The following is a 25,564-nucleotide window of genomic DNA, read 5'->3' as shown; positions in this document are numbered from 1 at the left end:
AAAAAAAATCTGACATCTAACTTCACCCATATAAGTCTGCGCCCGCGTTACTGGACGGAAAGGACTTGTTCTATTGTGGAATTTCTTCCATCATTTTTTCTCCATTACACATTTTTTTATCCTCCTCTTGGCAGCTATTCTATACCGTTTCACGGGATTTCATCTTAACGATCGTAGAAAATATACGTACAAACGCATGGAAGCAGACCAAGCGTAAAGCATCACCTCACGGGATGGTGATGTGGCCGATCAGACCAGACCAGACCAAGCGGTAAGCGGTGAACTTGTGTGAGCATTTAAGAAGAAACAGAAAAAAGGAGAAACGATCAAACTGCGGGAAGTCGGCACGACGTCGAGCTATGGGGAAGGTTTTCGTCTGGGAACTGTTGCTATGGTTGGTGTTCTTTTTCTCTGCCTCAGAATCGGAGCCTGTAGCTTGGCGTGTAGCACAAAAATATACGTAGACGTACACCCATATATTGGAAAGATCGTTCCCTTGGAGGTGTGTCTTTGAAGTGCGCATCTGAAGTGGGCACAAACGGCCGTAGAAGAGAATCACTGCCGGAAAGATTTACGTCTGAGTGAGCTGTGGTTATAGCCGGATAGGTGATCCTAACAAAAGCTGGACGGAACGAGACAGAGCGGGACGACATGAAAGGAAGAACAGGGAAGAGTCTTCAATAGAAAACAGTCGGAATCTCCCACCGACATTCCAGGGATCTCACGACGGCAAATGCGCGATAAGCAGTTAAGAGAGTGGTCTGATCTTGAGAAGGTCGTCGCTGTCGAGGGTCAGCGCTTCTAACACTTGTGAGAGATTCAACCGTGGACTTGAGCGATGCCGTAAGACAGGTTGATGTGGAGAGTTTTGGCTGGTAACAAATTCACGTTACATGTGAGAAATGCTTGCTCCTTAGTTCTAATAGACTTCACTAGAAAAAGCTCATTCTAGATGTAAGCTCAAAGTGATGAGAATGGGTCACCGCGTTACTGTGTTGATCTTCGGTCCATCCTACCATTGCCGGTTATACATACGAGAGATCAAATAAAGCTCTCAGATCTTTATGGAATCCATTGATTCCAATGTGAAAAAGCAAAATAGAAATGTAGATATGTCCAGCATGAAGCGTTTCATATTTTTCCCACTTTTGCTACATCCTCTAGTATAACAACTCGGGTATAAAATCTAAAAAATGTGGTAGACAACCGGTAGAAGTCGACAAGGGTTTAATACTGCCCTGGGGTGACCGTTACCAATACAGGCGACGAAAGCCAGAAATCCATATCCAAACTTGTGAGAGTTGTTTATAAATCGGGCAGCATGTCGTTTATCTTTTTAGTAGCGATAACCTTGTGGGAAAAAAGCCATGATTACGATCTGAAACATTTTTGAAATATTTGAATATTTAATTAAAATAAACAACACTAAACCCATTTGCTTTACGACGCGAGCGCGTTTCGTAAAAATTAGGAAAAAGAAACGAAAGTATCACAAAGCTTCTTTAGCTTCTTTGTACGCTAACATCATCAAACGAATCAACCTATACAGGATTAACTCTTTGTATTTCGGTTGCTTCCCAAATTCATCTTCACACACCGACCGAAAGCTTTACCAGAGCTGATCGCCTTACGTATTTTATCCCGACGAACGAACGGAAGCTAACGAGAATTTGTTACAGAAAGGGGTCACACATCAAACGCTCCCACAAATTATCGAAAGACTCCTTGTTCCCATCGTTTCTTCAGAAGGGCGTGGGATTGATGAACGGCGTGGGAAATGTGATCTGTCGCGATCTAAAACGGACTCCGTCTCCTTTCTTAGACGATCGGACAGCGGTTTGAAATCCTTGAAAAAGAACCAAAATCACAAACGTTTCACACGCAATTTGAAACGGAACATCTGGAACCATGTTCAGAAAAGTTTTGCGGTTGCTTGCCCAAAAAGTATGCTACTGAAATAAGTTCCGAACATCAGATAGTGCAGAACATCGTCAACATACAGAAGGAAGAGAACATCCACGAAATGTGCAGTGAAATTCATATACGAAACCGAAAGTCACGAACTAAAATTCACATCGCCACGTAGGAAACCGCGTGTTTGAACTAACGTTTCGAAGAGATTTTATGGTGGGAGTTGGTTTTTTTTGTTCGTTGCAAAATAATGTGTTGTTAATGAGCTCTTCCCAGACCCACACATACACACACTAGGTTAGACTTCACAGAGATCCCACGCAACGGTGGATGATCATTCCTTTAACGAACAAACACCTATTAGCCTGCTCCGTTCTCTTCCTTCGGCATCTTTCCTGAACGACCAAGACCTTCAACGAATCAAAAAAAAAAAAAACTGTTGCAGACAGAAAGATGAAAAAGAAAACAATTCCTCTACAATCTTTCCCTTCTCCTTTCCTCCATACAGTTTAGCCATCCTTTTGCCGAGTCGCGCAGGTCGTGGGAGTTTCAAAGGTGCACACAGCAGATTGATCTTCGACTCAGGGATGGGTCGGGATCGCGAAGCACACAGTCCAAACCAGAACCGGTCAAAGTATTAAGCGTGCAAGCACAGCACAACACAGACGAGAATCGAAACTTTGGATGAAAGGCTTAAGAATATCTTCCCACGCACCCTTGTCCCTCCAAAACGCGCAGCCAAATCTCGGGAGACACGTACAACCGCAACGATTCCCACATGTATCGGTCTCAGAACATCAGAGGGATTTGGCAACGAGCCGAGGAGTAGCAGTAAGTGTATGAAAAAAAGGATCCAGTACCGAAAAAAGACCTCTTCTCCTAAATTCTTGGGCTATCGCTTCGTCACGACCTCTTTGAGGCCGTGTTTTCCCTATTTTCGAGATGTTGCAAATTATAATAACGATTATGATTAAGGAAGAAAAAAAAACACAACTTTACAACAAACACCGAATGATGATGGTCGTTGTTGGACGATTTCGTGGAATCCCAAAGAGCGCTTTAACTTTGATCTTGAGACATTTTCCTTTCTTGTCTACATCATATGGTTTTAAAGGTAGAAAGACAATCTTTCATTGATATCGATATTTCATCAGTTACAAAAATAGATTTTCAATAAGTTTAAAGTTATCCAAGTTAAGAAATCGATTTATAAAATCTTTAGAATAAAAAAAAGTAATTAAACTTCTTCCAAACAAGTATTAACTGTTGTTTGTGAGTGAGAATAAAAAAAAATAAAAAGATTGGAATGAAAAATGATCTCCCATAACGTTGGGAAAAATTTAAATAACTTTAAAAATTGCAAAACCATTTCGTAAGATACAAATCAATACACCAGAAAGAGTACGAAAAAAAAAGTTCGATGGGTCGATTATGATAACTAAACAAGGCGCAGCTCCCTGCATGGTAACAGAAAAACTCATCAGCAAACAACGCCCGGCATTTTTTACCTTCTCAACTCATTTCCATTCTAGAATACATCACCGGTAGCAGCCCCGGTGTATCATTAAAGTTGCGAAACCATGGAAAAGGACATTAATGCATTCTCAAGCGATAAAAACAAATCGCCATCAGCTTCTGTCGAGAGGATGCAAAACACAGAAACGTGCTTTGGGAGTAGCACGAACAGTATCCGAAAGGGTGCAAACATAACATCCCCAGAACCACCAACAACACGCCCCAAGCATATCTTGTCTCTTTTTACAAACGTTCGCGACACTGTGTAGTACAACAATAAAACTAGCTAGTCGGCATTGTAAACCACTAATTGGCGCACCACATAAAGCTGCTGCCTATTTGCTGAACCCGCCATGTTTGGTCGAGTGTGCCACATGTTGCACTGTTGGTTCACCTTCAAATTAAAGCATTTTTTTAGTTTTTCATTACGGTACATAGAAATGATCATGCAAACAGAGCAAAAACTGTAACATTACTGTTTCTATAACTCATTTTTAAAGCTAATAGACCCTGGAGAGGTAATTAAACGTTAATGGTATTCCACTGTCTGCCTGATTGTTTCTGTCCATTACAGGTAATTGTTTGTCTCAACATTGTAATACGATCGAAATGCTTATAGGTGGTATTGCTACTTGTCTTGTCTTGTCTAGCAATTGTACGACTTATATTTTTAATTTCAGCCACCTTCAAACCTTCAAAAGTTTACAAACACAAAAATTTAAATTTCATTAAATTATACAATATAAATGACTATTGTATAAAAAAGTCATCCTTTTGCAGTTTACCCATTTCTAGTTGATGGATTATATTTTAATTTGAAGATTGTTGATGGTAAAATACATTCTTTTGAAACTATTACAGGGGTACAACATCTCAACTCAAAAGAATGAAACCTTGTAGTACAAGTCAAAACTGTTTATTCTCATAAAAATCAATTGTAACAACAGTTTTCATTAATTTTTATCAATTATTCTTATCGAAATCAGCAACAAAGAGTGTATGTAGTAGGACATTCAGACACATATCTTCTTATATCAATGTGTGTGCTTACTTTGTGCTCTGTTACCGCATTAGTTGTGACATCAAATTTGAAAGTTTGGTTGAACTTGTGCTAATTTCACAATCATTGACAATTTATTGTGGCCTTTGTTATTTGCCGTCATCGGTGTTCGGTGTTCCACTATAACAATATGTTATTGGTTTCGTTATTTTTATTTTTAACGAATCAGATTTCGTTTTATTGCTTGCCTTTAATGGTTTTGAAACAAATTAAAGCAACACAGAATACTTTAAAAAGCAAAATATTAAAAAAAAATGATTGTTACTTGCGTGGTTCCACTTTATACGAACTTTGCAGACAGCAAAATTGCAAAAAAATGGTAAAAAATAATAGTTAAAGTGATACTTTCACGAAAAGCATTCTTCAACTGTCATCTGGCACCATTTCCAATACATTGGACACTTTACTTTGATAAAAAAGCAATATTTTTGCGTATAACATTTCATACGCTGCTATATAATGGGTTGATAAAGCATCATATACATAAAAACAAACAAATAGAAGAAATTATTGCAGAAAAAGTAGAATAAATACTTAGAACAATTTGCCATTCAAAGGTAGCATACTTACTTAATCTAAAGCTGCAGGACACCATCAATCTAAAATGAAAAAAAAATCAAGAACATAGAAAAATTATTTATAAGAACAGAATGCAACAGTAAAACAGCACAAGATGAGCACATAAAGCAAGAACTTAATGAATGGATTCAAAATAGCCGTGTCCATACACAGCTTTTTTAAATAAAAGAACGGAAACATCGAAACTAGTGCATATCCTCTATAGAACGTAAAGTGAAAATGCCTTTGTGTGTGAAAAGAAAATGTAAATAGAAATGTGCTTTCTCTATCACAGCGAACGGTAGGGAATGAAAAATCGTTCATCACAGCTGCAAAATGGTTCGTTCGTTGGGAAAAGCAAAGACATTACGACTAAAGACGGCACACGGTATCTCTGATTGTCAAAGGAAGTTCTGGAATTCAGAGGACACTTTCCTTCTTCTGCGTGACAGCGGCCACCATCAAAGACACATACAAACATGCAGCAGCAGCAATACACTAGCCCATCTGGACTGAAAATGTGAAAGGAAGACAATTTACAAAGCATTATAGGGACGGAACACACCACCACAGTGCATAAATGGCGATAGACGCAGCAAAATTTTACATCATGATGACTAGCTGAAACTGTCAGGAAAATGGCAAAGCTCAGCAAAGCATCGCTGGAAGAAAGGCCAAGCCTTGAAAACGAAGAAGCATGCCAGCACAGCATAGAACGGAAAAAAGACACAAACTCAGCAGGATATGTAGGAACTGGGCAATAGAAGCGTACCTATATCTCGGTTAGCAACGGGTAGAAGAAGATAAGTACTAAATCAGCAAACCAACTTCGGATTGAAACAGAATTTTTATGCCGAATGAGTCTTTCTAGGACACTTGCCGACAGGAATCGCATAGCTATACATAAATGTGGGTATGTATGTACAGTCGAGTTTTGTCCTTGTTCAATCGGCAAGGATAAAAGTACAGCATTGTGCAACGAGAACGAAAAGAAGAACAGGCTTCAATAGAAAAGGAGGAATGAAATTGTTAATGGTTCTGTGGCAAACGGAATGTGTTGAAAAGAGACAATTCCGGGAAGTACCTAGATACATTACAATAATGTCGTTTTGTGTTAGAATACATAAATTCTAAAAAATCAACCTAAACTTATAGCATTGAATGCTTCCTGAACATGTTTTAAATGTATTTGAAACTTTCCAAGTTTGAGCATTTATGTTCAAAAAAGCAAGTGACAACTATTTCTTTAATTATTATAAGCTGCGAAAAATCCGAAAAAAAACTTAATTCCAAATTAAAACAGAGAATTTTATGTGAAAAAAGAAACTTGATCAAAACATATTCATTGCATTGCGATGCATAAAGACCTAGACGCCATGCGTCTTTAAATACGCAGTTTTCATTTTATTCACCCGCAGTAATCGAACGAGATTTTATACACTTCACAAACACTGTTTAATAGTGAGTGATGAAAAGGTTTGATGAAAGACGAAGAAAAACAATAAAGGATACGTGCAATCGGCCATGGTTTCGAATGAACGAATGCATCTCACCACCGAAAGCCTAGCGTTTGGAACGTTCGGCTGTATTTTATGTACATAAAAAATACCAATACACGGCCACAAGCAGACGGAGGGGTGCAAAAAGAACCAAGGTACACCCTGGAGCGAATTTGAGGCTTACACAAAATGGAGGATACATGATCAGGAGTTCTATTTTATGCTACCTGGTTATGATCCTCTAATTCTTCACAAACTACATGACTTTCTTCTTTTTGGCAGGCCATTTTTGGCTTATTAGACTTATTTTTACCAAGCAGCATACGTTAAAACAAATAAAAATGACTTGTACATTTTTTTTGTTAAAAAAATAGAAACCCCTTTTTGTATGTCGATAAAGCATCGTGCAGCAGCCTCTCCCACAATTAATGCTCACACGTAGTAAAGATAATTGTGTTTTGAAAAGACTTTCTCTTTTTTTTGTGTAAGGATACCAATTTTTTGTATGGAAACGTGTAAAACCCCCCAAACTATTTAACGTGGCTTTTAGTTCGTTTCTGCAAAAATTTACTTTCCCCAAAAACAGAACTGGTTCGTTTCGTAAATGCAAAAAGAATTTAACCTCATTTCTGTCCATTTTCTCATCAGTTTATGGCTTCGAGCCGACACGAAAATAAAAAGGGCAGACGTGCGTTTTCACTGAAAGCCCTACAACGACATTGCAGACACGCATAAAAACATACGGCAAAAGTGTTTCGGGTTGTTTCTGACAAAAAAAGAAGGATAAAATATTTATTGATTGGATTGCGCGAATGAAGACAGCAATGGAGAATGGAACAAAGGGATACAGAGAGTAATAGTAGTAGTTGTTGATAGCGAACAGAAAAAGTACGATACGAAAGCTCTTTATCTTTCGATGTTTCAACAAAACCGAAAACAATACAGCGAGGAAAATTTAAACCAGACGCAATGTATGTGGACAGCGTGAATAAAAAAAAAACCAAACAAAAGATGAACAAAACCGCCAAGGAGTGGATCATTTTATCCTGCTGCACACTACACACACACACACACAAGGGGGAAGAAATAAGGCGTATAAAAAAGATGCACATAAATTGCGAAATAATGGGGCATATGCGTGGAGAAGAAATTGCCCGTTTAATATAAGCGCGACGTCGTGATGGGCCATAAAGTAAGTGAAAACAATGACGAGAGCAGCGTGTAAAGGACGCAACATTTCAGGTCGATCGTGCAATTGCGGTTGCAAATTGTGGACTATTTACGCATGCTTTGAGGACGGAGAAGTACGTTGTAAAATTCGCATAATTATTGCATCGGTGCATCGGTGCAGTGGTACATTAACCTGCTGGACTTTTGCAAAATAAAACCCAGCATGTTCAAAAATTTTATTTTCAAATTCAATGTAATTATTTAGAACAAACATTGCATTAGATAGTAATGTGAATATCACATATTGCAACATTTTGAAGTATTATGGCAAAGATGTTATTCATTAAGCGTGACAAACCGCACAGGATAAAACAAATATCGAGATAGGTACTTCTCATTTCCAAATCCGGCTCAAATCCAGTTGCCCTCCAGTAGTCTGAAGGAAGATCACAGTTTGGTGGATCAGTTTGTCATCCTTCTTTTCCTGGTCGGTCCTCCATTTATTTCCTTCATCTGTTTCGCATTTAAAAAAAAGTTTTTGCTGTTTCGTTTGCTCTCCTCCTATATTTCCAGCGTAAAAAAGCTGTCCTGATATATGCCCTGGGATGCAGGCGCATCCCACATTTTAAACATTCCCGGTGAACACATAATATGCGAAACCATCGCCATAGAAGAAATACAGATTGTTCCAGCAATCTCACAGCTTTCCCATTTTGAAGCTTCAAACTCGTTTATTTTCTCATTCAGAAAACGGATCGCAAAGACAACCCTGAATGGGACACAATTCGCCACATACACGCGGCTGTACGCGATCCTTCCGGATCCTCCATCATGTTTAACCGATATATGAAGAAGTTATACACGATATTACATCCCTCACCACAACCGGATGTCAATAGCCGATCGAGACGAAATACCAGACCTAAGGGGCTCATCCTTTAATTGTCACGAGAGAGTGAAGAAAAAAAACGCAAGAAAACAACAAACAGATACCTTAAAAAAAGAAAATGAAGCTTCCTTTCTCAGGACAGACAGTAACGGTTGCCCTCTGTGGGACCTCCGACAAGAAAAAAAACTATCAATAAACAAGTTTGTTTTTCTTTTCCCCATTTGCTGCTTCTGTCTTTTAGAAGTAGAAGCATTAAAAGGGAAGAAAATATTTGTCGGTTACGAGACACTTTCTCACAGCAAACCTAGGCATACACAAAGACAACACAGAACATTTTTTCTTCCATTCCCATGGAATATGTAAACAGTTGTACATGGTGCTGCTTTGCATTTCCGGTTTTCCTTTCTAGTTGTGTGACGACAGCGGTGTATTTTTGTGACCTTTAACTTTTTTTTAACGAAAGGATTATACTGTGATACGTGATTGGTTAACTGCTCAAGAATTGTGGTACCACTCATAAAATGTCTCATTTTTAATTAAGTAAAACGTATATTTACGCTTGAAAATTCATCATGTAAGTTAGTAGAACACGTATTAATTAGTAATACATGGTAAAACAAATGGTGATGATAATGCAAAATTTCACTTCAAACAGCAACACAGATTTAAGAAGGATAACATTTTCTTAAAGAAAACTTTAACTCTACCAAACATGTTGGCGTCCACTTATGCATTTCTTGAGCCTCATGTGAAGTAATCACACGCCCAAGATTGTAATGCATTTTTTAAAGTAAAGAAAACAGTTCATTCAGCATGTTGTGTGTATCAACGCGAAGAGTAAAAACTAAAAGTAAGAAAAAAGATACATTTTAAGTTATTAAACATGGTATCAATAAAATCTTACCCGGTAAATTCGCTGTCGAAAGGCTTAATTTTCACACCTTTGCTAGCAAACACTCGACCTTGGACAAATTCACTGCGATGCTTCCTTGTCCTTCGGGCTCGTGCTCAAACCGTCCTTCAGGTTTTCGGGTGCCACGGGGTATGTGGAAGAGGCCAACGAATAAGACAGTACCGTTGGATGACGTTTCTTCCACCTGGAACAGTTCCGTTGGTAGTCGTTAACGTTGTGCTGCAGCAGCCCCGCGTTGCAACAGCTGCCTCTCCTGCACGCTTCAGCAATATGCCTTTTCCATCCTGATGCCGTCGTGTAATAGCTATTACCGGTAGGCTTTCCTGTTTGCCTTAAAATTTTCACAGTGCCGATTCCCTTTATCTTGCTTACACTATGCACTTCTTGGCACCAATCTTGTACTTCACACGAATGGAGATTTTTATTTTTGCTTTTCAACACAGCACCTTAACCCACAAAAATACTGCCCGCTTCACCAACACATCCACAAATAGCTATTGAAACACACACACACACACTTGCACACTGTGAAAATAACATATGACACCAAACAAAAACGCGGACACTGAAAACGGGAAAAATGAGAAAAATCGCACTTTAGACAATTTTAGGGAAAAATTGCACTCACAGTGCTGCGTTCCAGCACTAACACAAGAGCACGCTCGGGGTTTAGCGTTGGCCACGCAATGCTCTGGTCTATACGAAGGAGGGGGACCCTATTCATCCACCTACTTTACACGAGGTTTGCGCCCAGCTTCACGGCCATCTACTACTGCTCTGCATAACTTTCCACGGAAAACTGCTTTGCGAAGAGAACGGGGGTCGAAGACAGAGCGAAGGGAGAGATACCCTTAAGGAGAGGGGAGTATCGAACGTATGCGTATGTTACAGGGAACACAAATACAACCAGCACCACTGCCCTTCTCCAACACACTGCCATTAAAACAACACCTTTCGGGAAGAAAAGGCATGGGAAAATGAAGCTTGCTGCATAACGCCAGGCGAGCAGCATGACCTGCTGTTGCGTACACCGCACGGGATAAAGATACGACGTTTTCTGTAGCGTATTTTCTTAGTGCATGGCAAGCTGGATGTGGACGGAATACGACCTCAGCTTATCTGCACACTTTCCACCACCTACCACATCGTCTTTAGTAGCGCAATAAAGCATCCTCGCTCACAAACACACGCACCAACAAGCTGGGGATCCGCTGAGAGCATCCGTCGTCTTGCCGCGCCTGTATCGTTTTCGATGACGTTTGGTTTTCGTAAGCTTTTGTGCAAAACCAGACGTTTTCCTTTGAGGGCACCACTTTCGAACTAGGCTGCTCTGATTTTTACGCAAAGCATGGCGTACTGCAATGTTCAATAAAAATTCAGATATCGGAAGAAAGAATGGGAGAAGAAACGCAATGACACAATGCCTCTACACTCACACAACTGTGCGAAAGCTACTGCGTGCAAAGAAAAAAAACGAGAACACGAATCTTGTGCACCGTAGAAGTAAGCAGTGGTACTTTTCGATAGATGGTATGCGAAATATTCACAAAATGATTACTTTAAATGCACGCTACTAAAAACACACGCGTCTCGAATGTTGTTGGTTCACCAATTTCACGAACGCACCGTCACATGCAAGACTGGAAAAATGTGCTTTGCTTGGAGTTGATGGCGGCGCGATGGCGTTTGCGTTTGCCAGAATGCGTCGTCAACACACGTTTGTGAGCTTTTCACCGCGATAGAAATACTACGGGCACTATCTGAATTAACACTCAGTTGGTAGAAGGTGGCGTAGTGAATTCAGACATTGCCAACCTTTTCGTAGGGAATCGATCAATTTGCTAGGAGCGATTCGACAGCATCAAGTTGCGTTTGTAGTTTTGTTTTGTAGTGATGGGCGCTCCTTCTTCTCTCGTAGCCCAGGGCCTAATGAAGTCGAGGTATTTTCATCCAGCACAATAGATCACCATGTTGGAATGTTTGACAGTTTCGTTTGACAGAACCAACTAGCGTTTTAACGAGTTGTATTCGTAGTTTTGGTTGATACGGGTCGGGAGTCTTGAAAGAATATGATTTTATGGACAATTTCTAATATTTCAAAAGATAAAATTATGTATCGAATAGAGAAGAAACTGAAAACCACCATCCAATTACAAATTCCTTTCAACGTAATAACAGAAGGTGTACCGTAGTTGACAACCTTTGCGTATATGCGAGGGACAAAATGTAGCGATGGTTCGAAATGCCGAAATATGACGTGGAACGTATAATCCGCTCCAACCAAGATTTATATTTCACTCAATGGGAATTTCGTGTTTTGAATTATACGTAATTGAATGGAAAGAACAAATTATTGAAAGTTTTATTTCTTTTTCGCGCAAAAATCAACTCATCAACTAAAATAAGAAATATAATAAGGTATTTGTAAAGGTTTTCCGTGGACGAATGTTACGAAACCAATGAAGAAGCCCATTGTGCATCCTTGACGATTGTGCTGTCAGAAAAATACCAAACAGCTTTGACATATGTTTATTTACCCGCTCAAAACCGCACTAATATCGCTGGTCTGCTGCAAGAAACTCCAAGAGGTAAGCAGGTGTTCATTTAAATCCCATTTTCTTGCAAGTAATTTTCATGCGACATACTTAACAATGATGACGTTAGTAAAAGGTTTGATTCAAAGTTGAGCCTGTGCAGTTCTTTGCGCTTGTTGTTCCTTGGACGAATGACGAAGAATTTTGGACTGAAAGTTAAGCATGTTGATTGACAATATAGCAAGAAGATTTGAGTAATGATAATTTGTGATAGTTGATTGATAACGTTGTTTTTTCGATTAACTTTCAGGTGTGAATATATTTGTCTTCTACGCTGGGACAGTGTCAACGAAAACAGCTCTGTGATAGGTGGCGGGGGCCCTGAGCGGGAATATAAACGGGGCACCTGTGAAATGCTTGTATTGAGAAAATAGTTCTGACTTTATATGCTTGCGAGCACAAGGCCCCCGCGGTCGCTTAATCCACCGTTACGTCCGCCACTGTCCATGATTGTACATGATCAAATCCACATCCAGTCATGCTTACTAAAGACCTCCTAGACTTCTTTTTAGAACCCACGCGAACAGTCGGTCCGTGACATGGAATTTACGGAAATTGAATTTACTCGGGGCGGGGCGGGGCGGTCCGGTGGTGCATGTGATAAACGGCGCCAGTCCACACCGCCGGACCGGGTTCAAATCGCATCCGGACCGTTCCCCCGTAGCAAGGACTGACTATCCGACTACGTGGTAAAATAAGTCTAGTAAGCCAAAAAAGGCCGGCGTGACCTGTAAGGTCGTTAAGCCAAGAAGAAGAAGAGAAGAAGAATTTACTCACCAGTATTCCACAGTTCCACATGATAAGACCGCTTACCAAATCCCATAATGGTCTGCAGGACCCCCGTAGCAAGGACTGACTATCCGGGTACGTGGTAAAACAAGTCTAGTAAACCGGAAATAGCCGGCATTTCCTGAAATGTCCATTAAGTCAAGGGTCTGCAAACTTTTTAGATGGCGGGCCGCTTTGAGTGGAATAACCACAGCTTAGGGCCAATCTCGGGATCTCTCAGGAGAAGCCGTAGTTTGGAGACGCTTGGCTTAACGCAGGGAGCCAAGAAGAACTACCCGATAAGATTGGGTACTGCTTCAGTCGTGTGAAGTCCGGTACCGCCATCACCAATAGCACCGGCATCAGAACTATTTTCTTCTACTGATCAGTATAAGACCAGGCTGGTACATGAATATGCAAGAGAGCATCATGTATATGATGCTATATGATATATCATATATATGATATGAGAGCAACAATGTATATGTTTTCGCTTATTTAGTAACAAAAATCCATAACATGCTTCGAATCTAAGATTTGCTAGAATTGTTTAATATTTGGTACAGCGCTGACCATATTATTGAAATGGTTTTTAAAGGTACTTTTTAGATTGTGCGATAAGATAATTAAAACACGTATTCCTACGATTTCGGATTAAAGAATCAAAACAATAATATGATTGCTAACAGTCTTATACATCAGTAGCCGCTCCGCTTGGAACGGGTTTATTACATCGGGATTGATTAACAAGATACGACGGGCGCACGTGTGGTGCATTCCGTTCAATGAATATTGTATTGGTGATAGTTTTATTCGCACGGACTCGCCGCCCGATACGAGACACTTGCAAGGTCCCACTGTGGGTAGTTAATCCATTAAAACACAGTCTACACATTTACTCATTACACACCGAAAAACACACATCCTTCTGGGATGTATTTTCGTGAGTGTGTCCGTTCCTTTTCATGCCAGTTAAAATTATCTACTTCGTCTCACAGACAAGCTCTGGCATCCCGCAGGAGGTATTTGCCTTCGGACGTAAGTACGCGTTTTTGGGTGGCCTATCATTCAAACCGTGCGGCCGGTATCTGAATCATCGTTCGTTCGGTTATGACTATTTAAACGCTATATCATCATCACAGCTATTCATGTGTGTCGAGAATGGCAATTTAAAACTGCGGAAAACACGGACATACATACATAAAGACATGCATATACACACATACGGACAGTTATTCACCGGTCTCTACCCAAGGTCGATGGTGGATCATTTTTTTGTAAAAGGAAATTAAACGTAACCAAAAGGAACTAGTTCTTCCATGCTTTCGATCTAGAGCTATCGGCAAGGAGAAGACATAGTGTGTAATGCGTTTTTTCTTTCCATTCGCAAACATCGTTAACGACACAGTCACATGAACAGGAACGATGGTGATCAAAAGGACAAAGGGACGATAAGGACATGGATAAGAAAGTTCTTTGTACAGTTCCTTCCAACTACGGCCTGCTTCCTTTTCGTAGTATTCTTTCGAATGACTTTGACTGTTTGCATGCATGTTAGTCATCGAACGGAACGCAATCGTAGGAAGAAAATTCAACGACAAATAAAACAAAATGAAAAGAAAAAAATAAAATGCAATGTTGGTCCACCATCGTTCGGGAACTGTGTTGCATTATTGAAGCACAGTGCACCCATACGCTCTCGCCTAGCAGTTGATTTCTATTGTTCCCATAGAATCGTATTGGTTTTCCATCCACAAGGATGCATGCCTGGGTTCATTCTGCCTTTGGGTTTCTGTGTTTGTGTGTGTATTTTTCTGCTTTCTTCCTCTGCTCAATTTTGCCATTTCAACTCTGCACCGGTATACCCACTTATTATATTAGAATCTTTCGCTTTAGAAACGACGGACCGTGGGCCACCAGTTTGATATTTAAGTTTCATTGTTACAGCTTCGGGTTTTGTTCATGCACTGCCTCACAAAAATGCTCCAATATTCAATATCTATTTAAGTTACAGTTTAACAATCACACGGTGTTTTTGTTAATCTTCCTCTGGTTGGTTCTACTACGAGTAAACGCTTTGCCAGCGACCTACAAATATACTTCCATCAATGTGTATAGTGTATACTGTATATAGTATGTATATACAAAAAAATACGCTTATAACTGTGTATATGCATTTTAAAATAGTGAGTTCTCCCCTATTTTTTACCTGCTGCCCTCTAGATGCCCCCCGAACATTACTATCAGCTTCGTGCAAAGTAGTAGTCTTTGGTAGTGATCGAGTGCACTAGCTCCGGTACAGCAAAATAAAAAGCTACTACACACTTGCCACTCACATGCTGTATCTTCATCCAGCACCCGGGGACGCAAATCACGTTTTGTATAGTTTATTGTATGCTTTTCTTTCCCACACCCTCCCCACGTGTGTGCCCTCTGGTCGGTTACAAGTTGTTTTTTTTGTGCTTTCCAATTTCTACTAAGCGGATTATGTTTCTTTTTTTCTCTTTTCATTTTAAATTGTTAAAAACTGCTCCAGAACATTATGCAGCTAACTGTCGTGGGCGTGTTGCATTGTTCATTGTACTTCTATCAAACGTGCTAAACTCTTGGTCTGCATTACACTTTTCAGTCAGGTGCACGCTTTCCCTTTCGTGTGTGTGTGTGTCTGTTAAATAGCACAATTCCTTCTACTTATCGGTTCCTTCCAATTCAATGGTAGAGTGAGGGGGTGGGCACATGATGCGGGACATATTGTGGAGAATGTCGCCCGGTTATTGGTAACCTAACATACAGTCACGATTATACATCAAGTCTATGGGGGTTCGTTCCACAGCCCCAAACCGCAGAACGTAGACGACGTACCATCTAAATCGGATTATGATAAGTGTACGTTTATTTGCTTTAATTTGTGTGCTCTCTTTTCCAACGTGCTGTCCATTTACTATACGAGCGTGGTTAACATGATGTTTTCATTCCTTAGCTTTTTTGTAGTTGTTGTGTTAAACAAATGCATTCCACTTGCACAACACTAGGTGTATAGTTTGTCTTTTGTGACTACATATTTGCTGGTCAGAACAATAAGAATAAATAGTCAACACAAAACAGCAATTATTAGCACATTTATGTAACAAGCTTTTTATAAGAAGGAACATTTAAGGATAGTACTGGTGGTAGTAGTAGTAGTAGTAGTAGTAGTAGTAGTAGTAGTTCTGGTAGTAGATTTATGCTTATAGTAGCTGTACTTGCAATGTCTAAGTATAACAGATGCAGCAAAAATAAATTGTATATTTATTTCTGTGAGCAATAGATAAGCATTCATTGGACATTGTGACTATGCCCGTAAGGATTAGGCCCTCATCGTGTATGATATAGCGCTTGGCGTGTATGATAAATAATATGAAGAATGTTTTTTTATATTGTTTCTCATTTGGTAATCTCTTTCGCTGTAGATTCAGAAGGATGTTTACAAAATAATTTGGATGAATTTTCGAAGGTCAACTTTCTATTTGTTTAAAGTGAGGAAATCTCTGTTTCCGATCGAAACTAAAGTATTAGCAGTTAATAATCTTAAAGTAAAGGACACGACGTCCCAAACACTACGGCATCGGATAATACATAATAATAGTTTTGCTACGAAAGCACGTGTGAGTGTAGCCAGCTGTGGATGGTGTGGAAAATCCGTACGTTAAATCGTCTGTCTCCACCCATCTTTCCAAAAACTACTGATCTCTCTATACGGGTTTATTCCAAACCCTATCGGGGGCTGAGAAGCGATAAGAAAGTAACCGCCCATCAGCACAGCTGCCGATGGTCTCACGCGTTCCAGTCACCCGTACTAAAGTAATCCTTGAATCGAGCAAAAACCCGGCCAGTATGCACGCACGAAATGGAACGAAAATTGTGAACCCACAGTGAACGGGATCACCGGTACGTGTTGGTCGTTTTAAATTAATCGACCCGCGCAGCTCGCACTGTGGGACGGAGCGGTGCGGTTCGATTAATTTAGCTACGTTTCCGATCATAACTCATGACAGTCGCGCTTTCCCCAGTGTCCATGGCAGTTGCCGGACCGTTGCGGGCTAGTGTACGAGTACATGTTGTACCCTGGTATGATGTGGACGCGCACGTCCGCCGTGGGCCGATTGCCATCCGCCCGCTGACGTCTCGAGACGGCCACCGTCGTCTTGCAGCAGCAGTAGTTGAACAGGCTGATGTAGGCGCTCCGGAAGTGGCGATTGGTCAGACAGTAGATAACGTTGTGAAAGCAGGATTTCGATAACCCGATCCAGACGGTCGTGTAGAAGACACGGTTCGAGACGAACCGTGCCGTACCGTAGGCGAAGATGATGCAGAACGGTAGCCAAAAGACGACGAAGATCAGGAAGCTGTAGAAGTTTGTCCGTGCCAGCGACAGGTCCCAGGTGTAGGCGAGGCTCGGTTTAAAGTTCGGCAGTGCCATCGTACGCTTCACGTCCACGATGATGCGAATGTGTGTGATTAAGGTGAGCAGCAGTGGCAGCAGCACGATCAGCCCGACCACACCAGCTTCGTGCGGAATTGCCTGGTGGACGCGCCAGTTGCAGTAGTCGAACCGGATGTCGTACACGAACTGCATGCCCGACGAGATGCAGGCCACCGCCCAGATCAGCAGCAGGATTGCGGTCGTGTTGGTCTTGTTGAACCAACCGCGCTCGTTCTGGAACGTGCACAGCCGCAGGTAGTTCTCAACCGCCATCATCTGTTTCAGTCGATAGAAAAGCAAGTGAGGTGAAGATAGTGATGGGAAAATAAAGTGATTAGTCGCGGATTGGTAATGCACGGCACGTACCCGGTTACCGGGGCAGTTTTGGTTGCAGCAGCAATTCCGCTTCACCACCATCACACGTTGGTAAAAAAAATACAAAGGGCAAGTAGGGCGTGGTGGTTGTACCGTTTCAAGGATAGGAAAGCAAACATATACATCGATACGTAATAACAACATAAAGCAAACCATGGCTTTTGCTGACTTCCGGCATTTACTTCCGGTTCCGGGTTCTCTGTTTTCACAATGTGCTTCGGTACGCTGATGAATTACTCTTACCTGATTGTATGTGGCCAGGTTGACCTTTACTTGTTAGCAAGATTTCATCGCCTGCAGTGGAAAGGGAACTATCCAATTTGGTCCACCTCCCCACCGAAGGGCAGGTTTACTTTTGCAACGATACCGGGTCTGTACTACGGCAACAATGGGCTACTAACCTACTTTTGGGCCACGTCCTGGGTAACAGTTTCATTGCACGTGCAGAAGGATAGAAGGATTGAGCATATTGCAGGACGAACGAACGGGGGCGTGTAGTGGAACAAAAGCACACTCATCAATTGGGGAGGGAAACAATGGGATCTAGCTCGCCTAATTAGGTTGGTGAGATAATTTAGAAGGAATTGCATGATTCTACAAGATCGTAATCTCGAGTGTAATACGAAGTTGCTTTTGTACTGTTACTTTTCATTGGCAATGATTAAAATATCGTTATATCAAGTAGAACGTTAATGTACTTATGGAGTTACTAAAGCCACTATATACTAGTCTTGAACTATGCACAAATTTGCTCTAGAGGACTCCTTGCAGTACGTCGAACATGCGAAATCGGATAAGTAAATTAGTTGTAAAAATATAATAAATTAAGATAAACGAAAGGTTTTACATTAGAAGCCATTATCAATCGATTTTTTTCTTTTTCTTTATTAAATTTTGTACAAGAAAGGTAATTTGTTTTTTGAAAAATTCGCATATATCAGTGTATTTCGTGAACTATCTGTTGTTTGTAGAGTTAGCATAGATATTGAAAACGATCATGCGGAATTAAACAAAATCTCTCTACCGGTTTGAAAGGGGATAGATACACTTACAGCAATCAAATTTACACTCAAAGTACTGTAGAATAGACAGATTTGGCATGCTAAGCCTGATCACGCGTTCGTAAAGCAAGCTTAAAGACTAGACTTACACAGCAAATGAACGACACAGCAGAAAACACAAAACGGATAGTATTGAATGCGTATCAATCATACTTACGGCTAATGTTAAAATGCTAACCAAAAACGAGCAAGCAGCTAAGAACCAGTGAAATTGGCATACTTCCGTGTCGGAATTATCGATACCAGCCAGTAGGACGATGGTGGACGCTGGCATCACTACACTAGTGATAAGTAAATCTGCGAGCGCTATGTTCACTATGAATGCATTGCCTGTAAATAGTATCGGTAAGTGGTAGCATACAGCCATTGTCTCTATAGTAATGTAACTGGATCGGGAATGGTACCAGGGAGTTTATAAAGGAGGGCATTTGAAAAGAGGAAACATATGTGCCTCCGCATGCTTACATTGCCATGTGATGTGGGAAATGTTTGAATAATGGTTAAATACGATCATCGTTTCAGTACGTCAGCTAAGTTAAGTTTTGTATTTTATTAAGCGATAGAAAAATGTAGAAAATGAAATATTTGCTGCATAATTTGATGTAAATTTTGCTTCCAAAATCACTATAAAACAAGCGACTTATTAAAATGGTACTAAAACCTAATATAGAAAAATAGGAGAAAAGACTAGGAAAAAACAAATCTGCTAACGAATTGTACAATCTGAGCATTTGCTACGAAAAATCAATAGTGGACGAGTTCTACAAGTTCTACTGTTAGCAAAATTGGTTGCTAACAAAAACCTAGCAGCCGACACTACTGAAATGCTGTAAAACTAGTTTTTATTGATACGCAATGAAAGAAAATAGTGGAAAAAGTAGCAACTGTTTGAAGGGTTTTTTTGTCAGATATTTTGATTGACGATTCCTTTTTAGTGTTACAAATGGAAACAAAAAGATTGCAAACGAAATTCCAACTCGAGAGATGCAATTCATTGCTACCGACGCTTTTTATTTTTTTTTTATTTTTTTTGTGCTTGTCATAGGCAAACTGAACGAAGGTTCTAATGATAACAGCAATCGGGGAAAAAACTAGTTTCATTAGAAGAAAATAGCAAAAAGGTAAAAGCGTACCATAGAGAACTGTTAGAGGAGCAAGAACTAGCAGATAAACTATTTCTTCGGCGTAAGGTAAAAGTTAAACTTTCAAGCGAAATCACGCTCGACATGTCGTTTTGCGTTTTGCGAGTTCGGGCGGACTTTACTTCGGTTGGTTGTTTTACTCCGACGGGTGGCCCGAAATGTGAAACCCGTTTTTTGAGCGAACCGAGTGAGCTTTACGGATTGGTGTGAGCGGATTGACATTTTTGTTTGATTCGTCCAGTTGTGGGTGTTTGTTGCAATTCCACTTAACGGTTATGGCTGAGAAAGTTTGATACGACAGCTTAAGTTAAAGGAAAGTTAAAAACATTTTAACTCATTTTGTAACTTTCTCCATTTCACTTCGGTGTGCAGTTTCAAATGTATTTAGGTACAAGGGTGACAATATTAGGTAAGTTGAGTGATTCAGTTTGTTTTGATTGGCACATGAGTGTAATCACATAAAATACTCTCATATAACCTTTGTCCATCGAGTCATGTACAAAATATATTACTTCAATCCTATTTGAATAATTTTCATTTTTTCATATGCCAAATTTTATATTTTAAAAGTACATAAGGTATGCATTAAAAAAGATTTTTCATGCAACTGGCTAACTGGCCAACCTATCAGTAGTCAATGTATACTAGTTGTCTGTATAGTATGAACATTTGAAAGCTCTCTATCACTTTATTTTCGGCTGATATGGCTGGAAAAGTGAAAGAACATTGCTTTGGAATTTGTTAAAATCGCCTGCCCCATTCAGGTCAACAACAAAATCAGCTATTGTGGCACACTTCATGACGACTAGACATGGTCGCAAAAACTTTTCAAAGATTCTGGCACGTCTGAAGATCGGAAAATCCATCACAGGTCTGGTTCCGGTTGTGTTAAGTGACCGGAGGAATCACCAGAGGATGGAGAACTGATGCCAATATGGACACCTACTTGGTGTGATGGATACTTTTTTCGTAAGGTGGATGTACGGTGGGACGAAAGGTTCAATGTAATTTTTTGCCAAAAAAGGATCTTCGCATACGTTAGCGTCAATCCAAGCCGGCCCAAAAAAGCCGATTTTCAATTGACCACAGCACAACCCGACCGAAAAACAATGTGCGAATTTACAGTGGAGAATATATTTTAAAAAATTTATTACAAAATCGATAATTGATTTGATGAAAAATGTGATTGGAACTGGAAAATATGCTTTCAAACTTGTTTTATATCTATCCCAAAAGTTACGTTTAATAGGTGGAATGGAAAGTGTCTGATGTTTGTTTTTCAATTTTTCATTTCTTTTGTAAAAAAAATTGTAGCTTAGTTTGATAAAATATAATTTCAAGTTTTTTCTTACTATTCATTTTAAAAAACCGTTTTCAATGCGCACGTTAGTATTTGAAAGTAAGTATACAATTATATCCAGCTGCACAATCCTCTGCTGGTGTGCGTGTGATAGCGATAGATGCGACAGTCTGTTCATCTGATCGAGTTAGAGCAGGGAGATCATATCGGTATCAACATTCAAACGATCAACAAGCATTGATAACGAAAAAGCTGTGGTTTCATTTACCTAACTATACATTTTCACAATTCCGTTTTGATTATTACAAGAATAGTGCATTGAAAATGGTAGCAAATTCCAATCATCTGTTCTGTTGTAGCTTAATTTGTCTCTGCTATATCAACTTAATTACTAACAACAGTTGATTTCTTAATAAACTAACACAGATAAGTTCTTAATACGATTATTCCTAGCTTTTTCTTTCTCGTTCGAATGGGATTTAATACCAGTCCTGTACCTAGACTTATACTAATGGGTGCAACACGGAACTGGTGGACAAAAAATATGTATACTGTTCTTAACATATTAGTGGCAGCATTGGTACAACAAGAAGTCTTGGTGTATGTTTCTTCATCTAATATAATCGTCTCAACGTGTATAATTGCTACAAAGCACAATATGAACAACTTCAACCAATCTGGGTGAAATCTCGACTAAATCAATTGAAAAGAATAGACAAACATCTTTGCGTAGGTTGTAAGCTGTGTTTATCGGTTTCGTATAACAAGCTAATGGTATTTGATAAATAATAAAATTTATATCCGTTCTCCGACTCCCAATACTCGATCAGTTCGGAACTATTGAATGACAGTTGCCGGAATGCCAGCTTTATTTTATGCCTTCGTAGAGCATAATTCACTTTAAAATCTCCACCCTGTCTCACCAGTAAGCAGTAAGACAACATCGTCTCTGGGCCGATGCTGGGAAAAATAGTTACGAATTTGGATGATTTCATTCAATAAACTTTTCTCTCTCCCTGGGTAAATTAACTTTTCAAACTGTCGCTAAAGACAAGCTGTCCCCTTTAGCCGAACTTGGTGTTCCACTGACATTTTCATCCGCCATACAACATCCGTAATGCTCACGTTTTGCTAAAGTAATCGGAGGGAAACGTAATAACCTAATTGAAAATCATGGCTGACAGGGATCAACTGGTGGACTAGAAATATACTAGAAAATACAACACAAACAAACGCATAGGTACACATTCGCACACAAACCCACCTGCTTTCTTCAGATGGTCCTCTATCATAACGGACGATATCATGAAGACGTTGCCGATGCTGCCGACAACCGAGAGACAGGCGAGCAGTAGCAGCCGGGCGAGACGGGGCCATTCCGTTGAGAGTGTTACGGGCGATACCTCTCCGGTACCGCCGCCGCTGCCATCCGTCCCACCGCTGTTCCCCGTGGTCGAGTGGTGCAGCTGCTGTTGGAGCTGTTGTTGATGCTGTTGCTGTTGTTGCTGATGCTGCTGCGAGCGTGAGGAGAGGGCTAACGAGGTTACGAACCATAAATTAGGCTCGGTCCCGTTCGCTTCCACCAGCCCGGCCGGGGAGACTGACGCCGTTGTTGGTTTCGGGTCGTAGTAATGGTAGTCGCGGTCGTCCGTAGTCGGTGGTGTTGGTGGTGTCCGGGCACTACTTGTTGCTGCCGTAACGAGCTGGACCAGCAGCGTTGACATGACGGCGCCAGCCAGCTGGCCGGCTGTCACCGGACCCACGAAACCATCCGTCGGCGGGCTGGCGGTGAAGTTTGACAGCTCGGCCGTTAGGTTGTCCATGTTTGTGTTTGCCGTGCCGTGATGATCGGTCGTGCCGCGCTAGGCAATGCCCTTTTTTGGGTGGGTGGATGTCTTTTTTTTCTTCTTTCGGTGCGTTTGTTTTGCTCGTACCGTTGACCGCTATTTATTGGTGGTCGATTTTGGAAGGGAGGCTCAGACACGGACTCGACATAGGGGATGGGCAAGAATGGTTCACTTAAAGGTTCGTTTTAACGTGTCCACGTCGTGTCCTGTTTGTGGCGGTATGGTGGTGTATGGTAGGACACGTAACAGTGTTAGCGTGTTGGTCTTTTCCGCATCCTAGCCTTGGTGTTGCGATCGTCCCTTGGGTAGGTCTGTGCGAAGAAGATGAAATAATTTTAAACCTTATTAGATCGATTAGGGCACTGCGATGTGGCTGCCATGTGTTGGGAACCTTCAATGGTAGCTCACAGAATGGTCCACCTAACGGAAGTAGTTGATGGTAAGTTAATTTTATTCTTACGATACGCTACCTAACCGTGACGGATATAAACAAACGACAAGCGATGAAGAAGGTAAATGTGAACGGAAATAATTTAAGTGGGGAAAGGAAGCGAGGAAGATTATTTTCATCGATGGAAGTATTTCTAGGACGAACTGGAAGATGACCGCATTGCTAAATGGAAGGTGAAATGGTCGGCACGTCGGCTTGTTAGTGAGGTGTCAATTAAGTTTCTCCTGCAAGAACCAATATCTGGCGAAAACGGTTATCGCTTTGAAGGGGAAATTGTTTTATGCGAAAGAGTTTTTAATAATGATCACTACACTTTAGACTTTGTTAAACTTTCCAGAGTTGTTATAACGAAACGAGTTGCTAAAAAAGTGATAAAAATAGATATTATACGTAGGCTGCTATTTATATTTCTGGCCTGATTATGAAAATGCAAATATTTATCATCAAAAATGGTTTTATTGTTTTTCAAAGTATTCTCCATTATGATCAATACACTTTTGCATGCGCTCAAACCAATTGATGAAGCACTTTTTCCACTCCAATTGAGACACCTCCAAAACATGGGTTTTGAACGCTTCAACAGCATCTTCTGGCGACAAAAATCGTTGACCACGCATTTTTTTCTTAATGTGCGCAAATAAAAAGAAGTCATTGGGTGCCAAGTCAGGGCTGTAGGGCGGATGACCCATCAACTCGACGATCAACTCAACTCCTTGCACCAATCGACGCGAGCCTTTTTTTGAAGGATTGTCAAATTGTGCGGGATCCAACGACAGCAAACCTTTTTTACGCCCAGGTGTTTGTGCAAAATAGTGTTTATGTTGGTGGAAGAAATGCCCAAAGATACCTCTATCTCACGGTATGTCACATGACGATCTTGTGCAAGTAGTTTTCTAATGGCATCAATGTTCTCAGGCACAACGGCCGTTTTTGGACGACCTTCACGAAATTCGTCACTGAGCGAGCTTCGGCCACGACTAAATTCATTATACCAGTTTTTAACAGTCGTATAGGATGTTGCTTTATCGCCATACAAAAATTTGAGTTCATCAAAACAGTCTTGCCTAGATAGTGCACGTCGAAAGTTGTGAAAAATGATCGCACGAAAATGTTCACGGGTCAACTCCATTCTTTTGCCAAACGGATTTTTTTCAAGTCAATGTAAACATCACAAATGATGGTCGTACGTCAAAACGTTGTGAGCGTGATTATGCTCCAAAATGTCAAACTTTCGTATAAAAATGTCAGATTCGATCAGGCCACCCTTCTTGTGGCCTAGGCCAGAAATATATGTAGTACCCCTCGTAATAGAACTGAAATGAAACAACTAATTGTTTCAATTTATATGAATTAACGGAAAACAGTAAAAAGTAAAACACCATCTGTGTGCTGCTTCAGGCCAATTTAAAAGAAAACTAATAATTAAGAAATAGTTATAGTACTACTAAAAACATACAGTGCTAAATGTAAATTAAAAATAGCTAACTCAATATCCAAATAATACCAAATAGAAATCTCGAAGGTAAGTTTGAAAAATACATTAAATTAATTGCAACAAAAATACAATTTTCTATAAAGTAAACCATTAATTGGCATAAAGATGATTTTATTTATAAACAAATTAATTTTTTTACAGCCTTAACAACTTGATTTCTTCTCGTAGAAAAATAAAAACTTACACAACAAAACATCGCCTTTCCAAAACGAAAACTTTCATAATAACAATAAACAAATATGAAATATTGAAAAGGCAGTAAACAATAAATTTAACCAACATTAGTATTCCCAAATCGTAGGAAGTTTCCTCTGTACACAAGAATTAACGTTTCCAAGCTTTTATTGATTTGCACTGTATCCTCTTTCTAGTCCCCATTCTGTATCTGGCCGTTTCCAGTGTTACATCGCTTTTAGTGTCTATTTGAAAACTGTTTTTGTAGTATGTTTCCTCAATCTCTCTTCAACTAATGGTGAATGGCGTTTGTTCATTTTCGCGGCACTGACACTGGTATGCCATACGTGGATAAGAATGTGTTTGTTCTTTGCGCTGGC

The 25,564-nt window shown here is 40.2% G+C and overlaps 2 protein-coding genes across 7 annotated transcripts in view; both read right to left on the bottom strand.

Moving 5' to 3' along the window:
- LOC125769174 (F-box/WD repeat-containing protein 7) overlaps positions 1-11,457 on the bottom strand; it is a 28,703-nt gene extending 17,246 nt beyond the window's left edge. The window contains exons 1-3 of one of the 6 annotated variants that reach the window (XM_049437721.1): positions 11,331-11,457; positions 9,507-10,080; positions 5,057-5,085 (exon numbers count right to left, since the gene is read on the bottom strand). The gene's annotated coding sequence lies outside the window, so the exon portion shown is untranslated. The other 5 variants (XM_049437722.1, XM_049437723.1, XM_049437725.1 and 2 more) reach the window with 5 other exon arrangements.
- Positions 11,458-13,568: 2,111 nt separating this feature from the next.
- Positions 13,569-25,564, bottom strand: part of LOC125769191 (melatonin receptor type 1B-A-like) — a 33,731-nt gene continuing 21,735 nt past the window's right edge. Inside the window, exons 2-4 of the mRNA XM_049437751.1 lie at positions 22,482-23,375; positions 18,933-19,105; positions 13,569-17,615 (exon numbers count right to left, since the gene is read on the bottom strand). Coding sequence (XP_049293708.1) covers positions 16,896-17,615; positions 18,933-19,105; positions 22,482-23,040 — 1,452 coding nt within the window. The 5' untranslated portion in view covers positions 23,041-23,375 and the 3' untranslated portion in view covers positions 13,569-16,895. The remainder of the gene's footprint in view (positions 17,616-18,932; positions 19,106-22,481; positions 23,376-25,564) is intronic.

This window comes from Anopheles funestus, chromosome 3RL, assembly GCF_943734845.2.
Source record: "Anopheles funestus chromosome 3RL, idAnoFuneDA-416_04, whole genome shotgun sequence".
Classification (NCBI taxonomy): domain Eukaryota; kingdom Metazoa; phylum Arthropoda; class Insecta; order Diptera; family Culicidae; genus Anopheles; species Anopheles funestus.
This window is presented reverse-complemented; position numbering and strand designations above follow the sequence as displayed.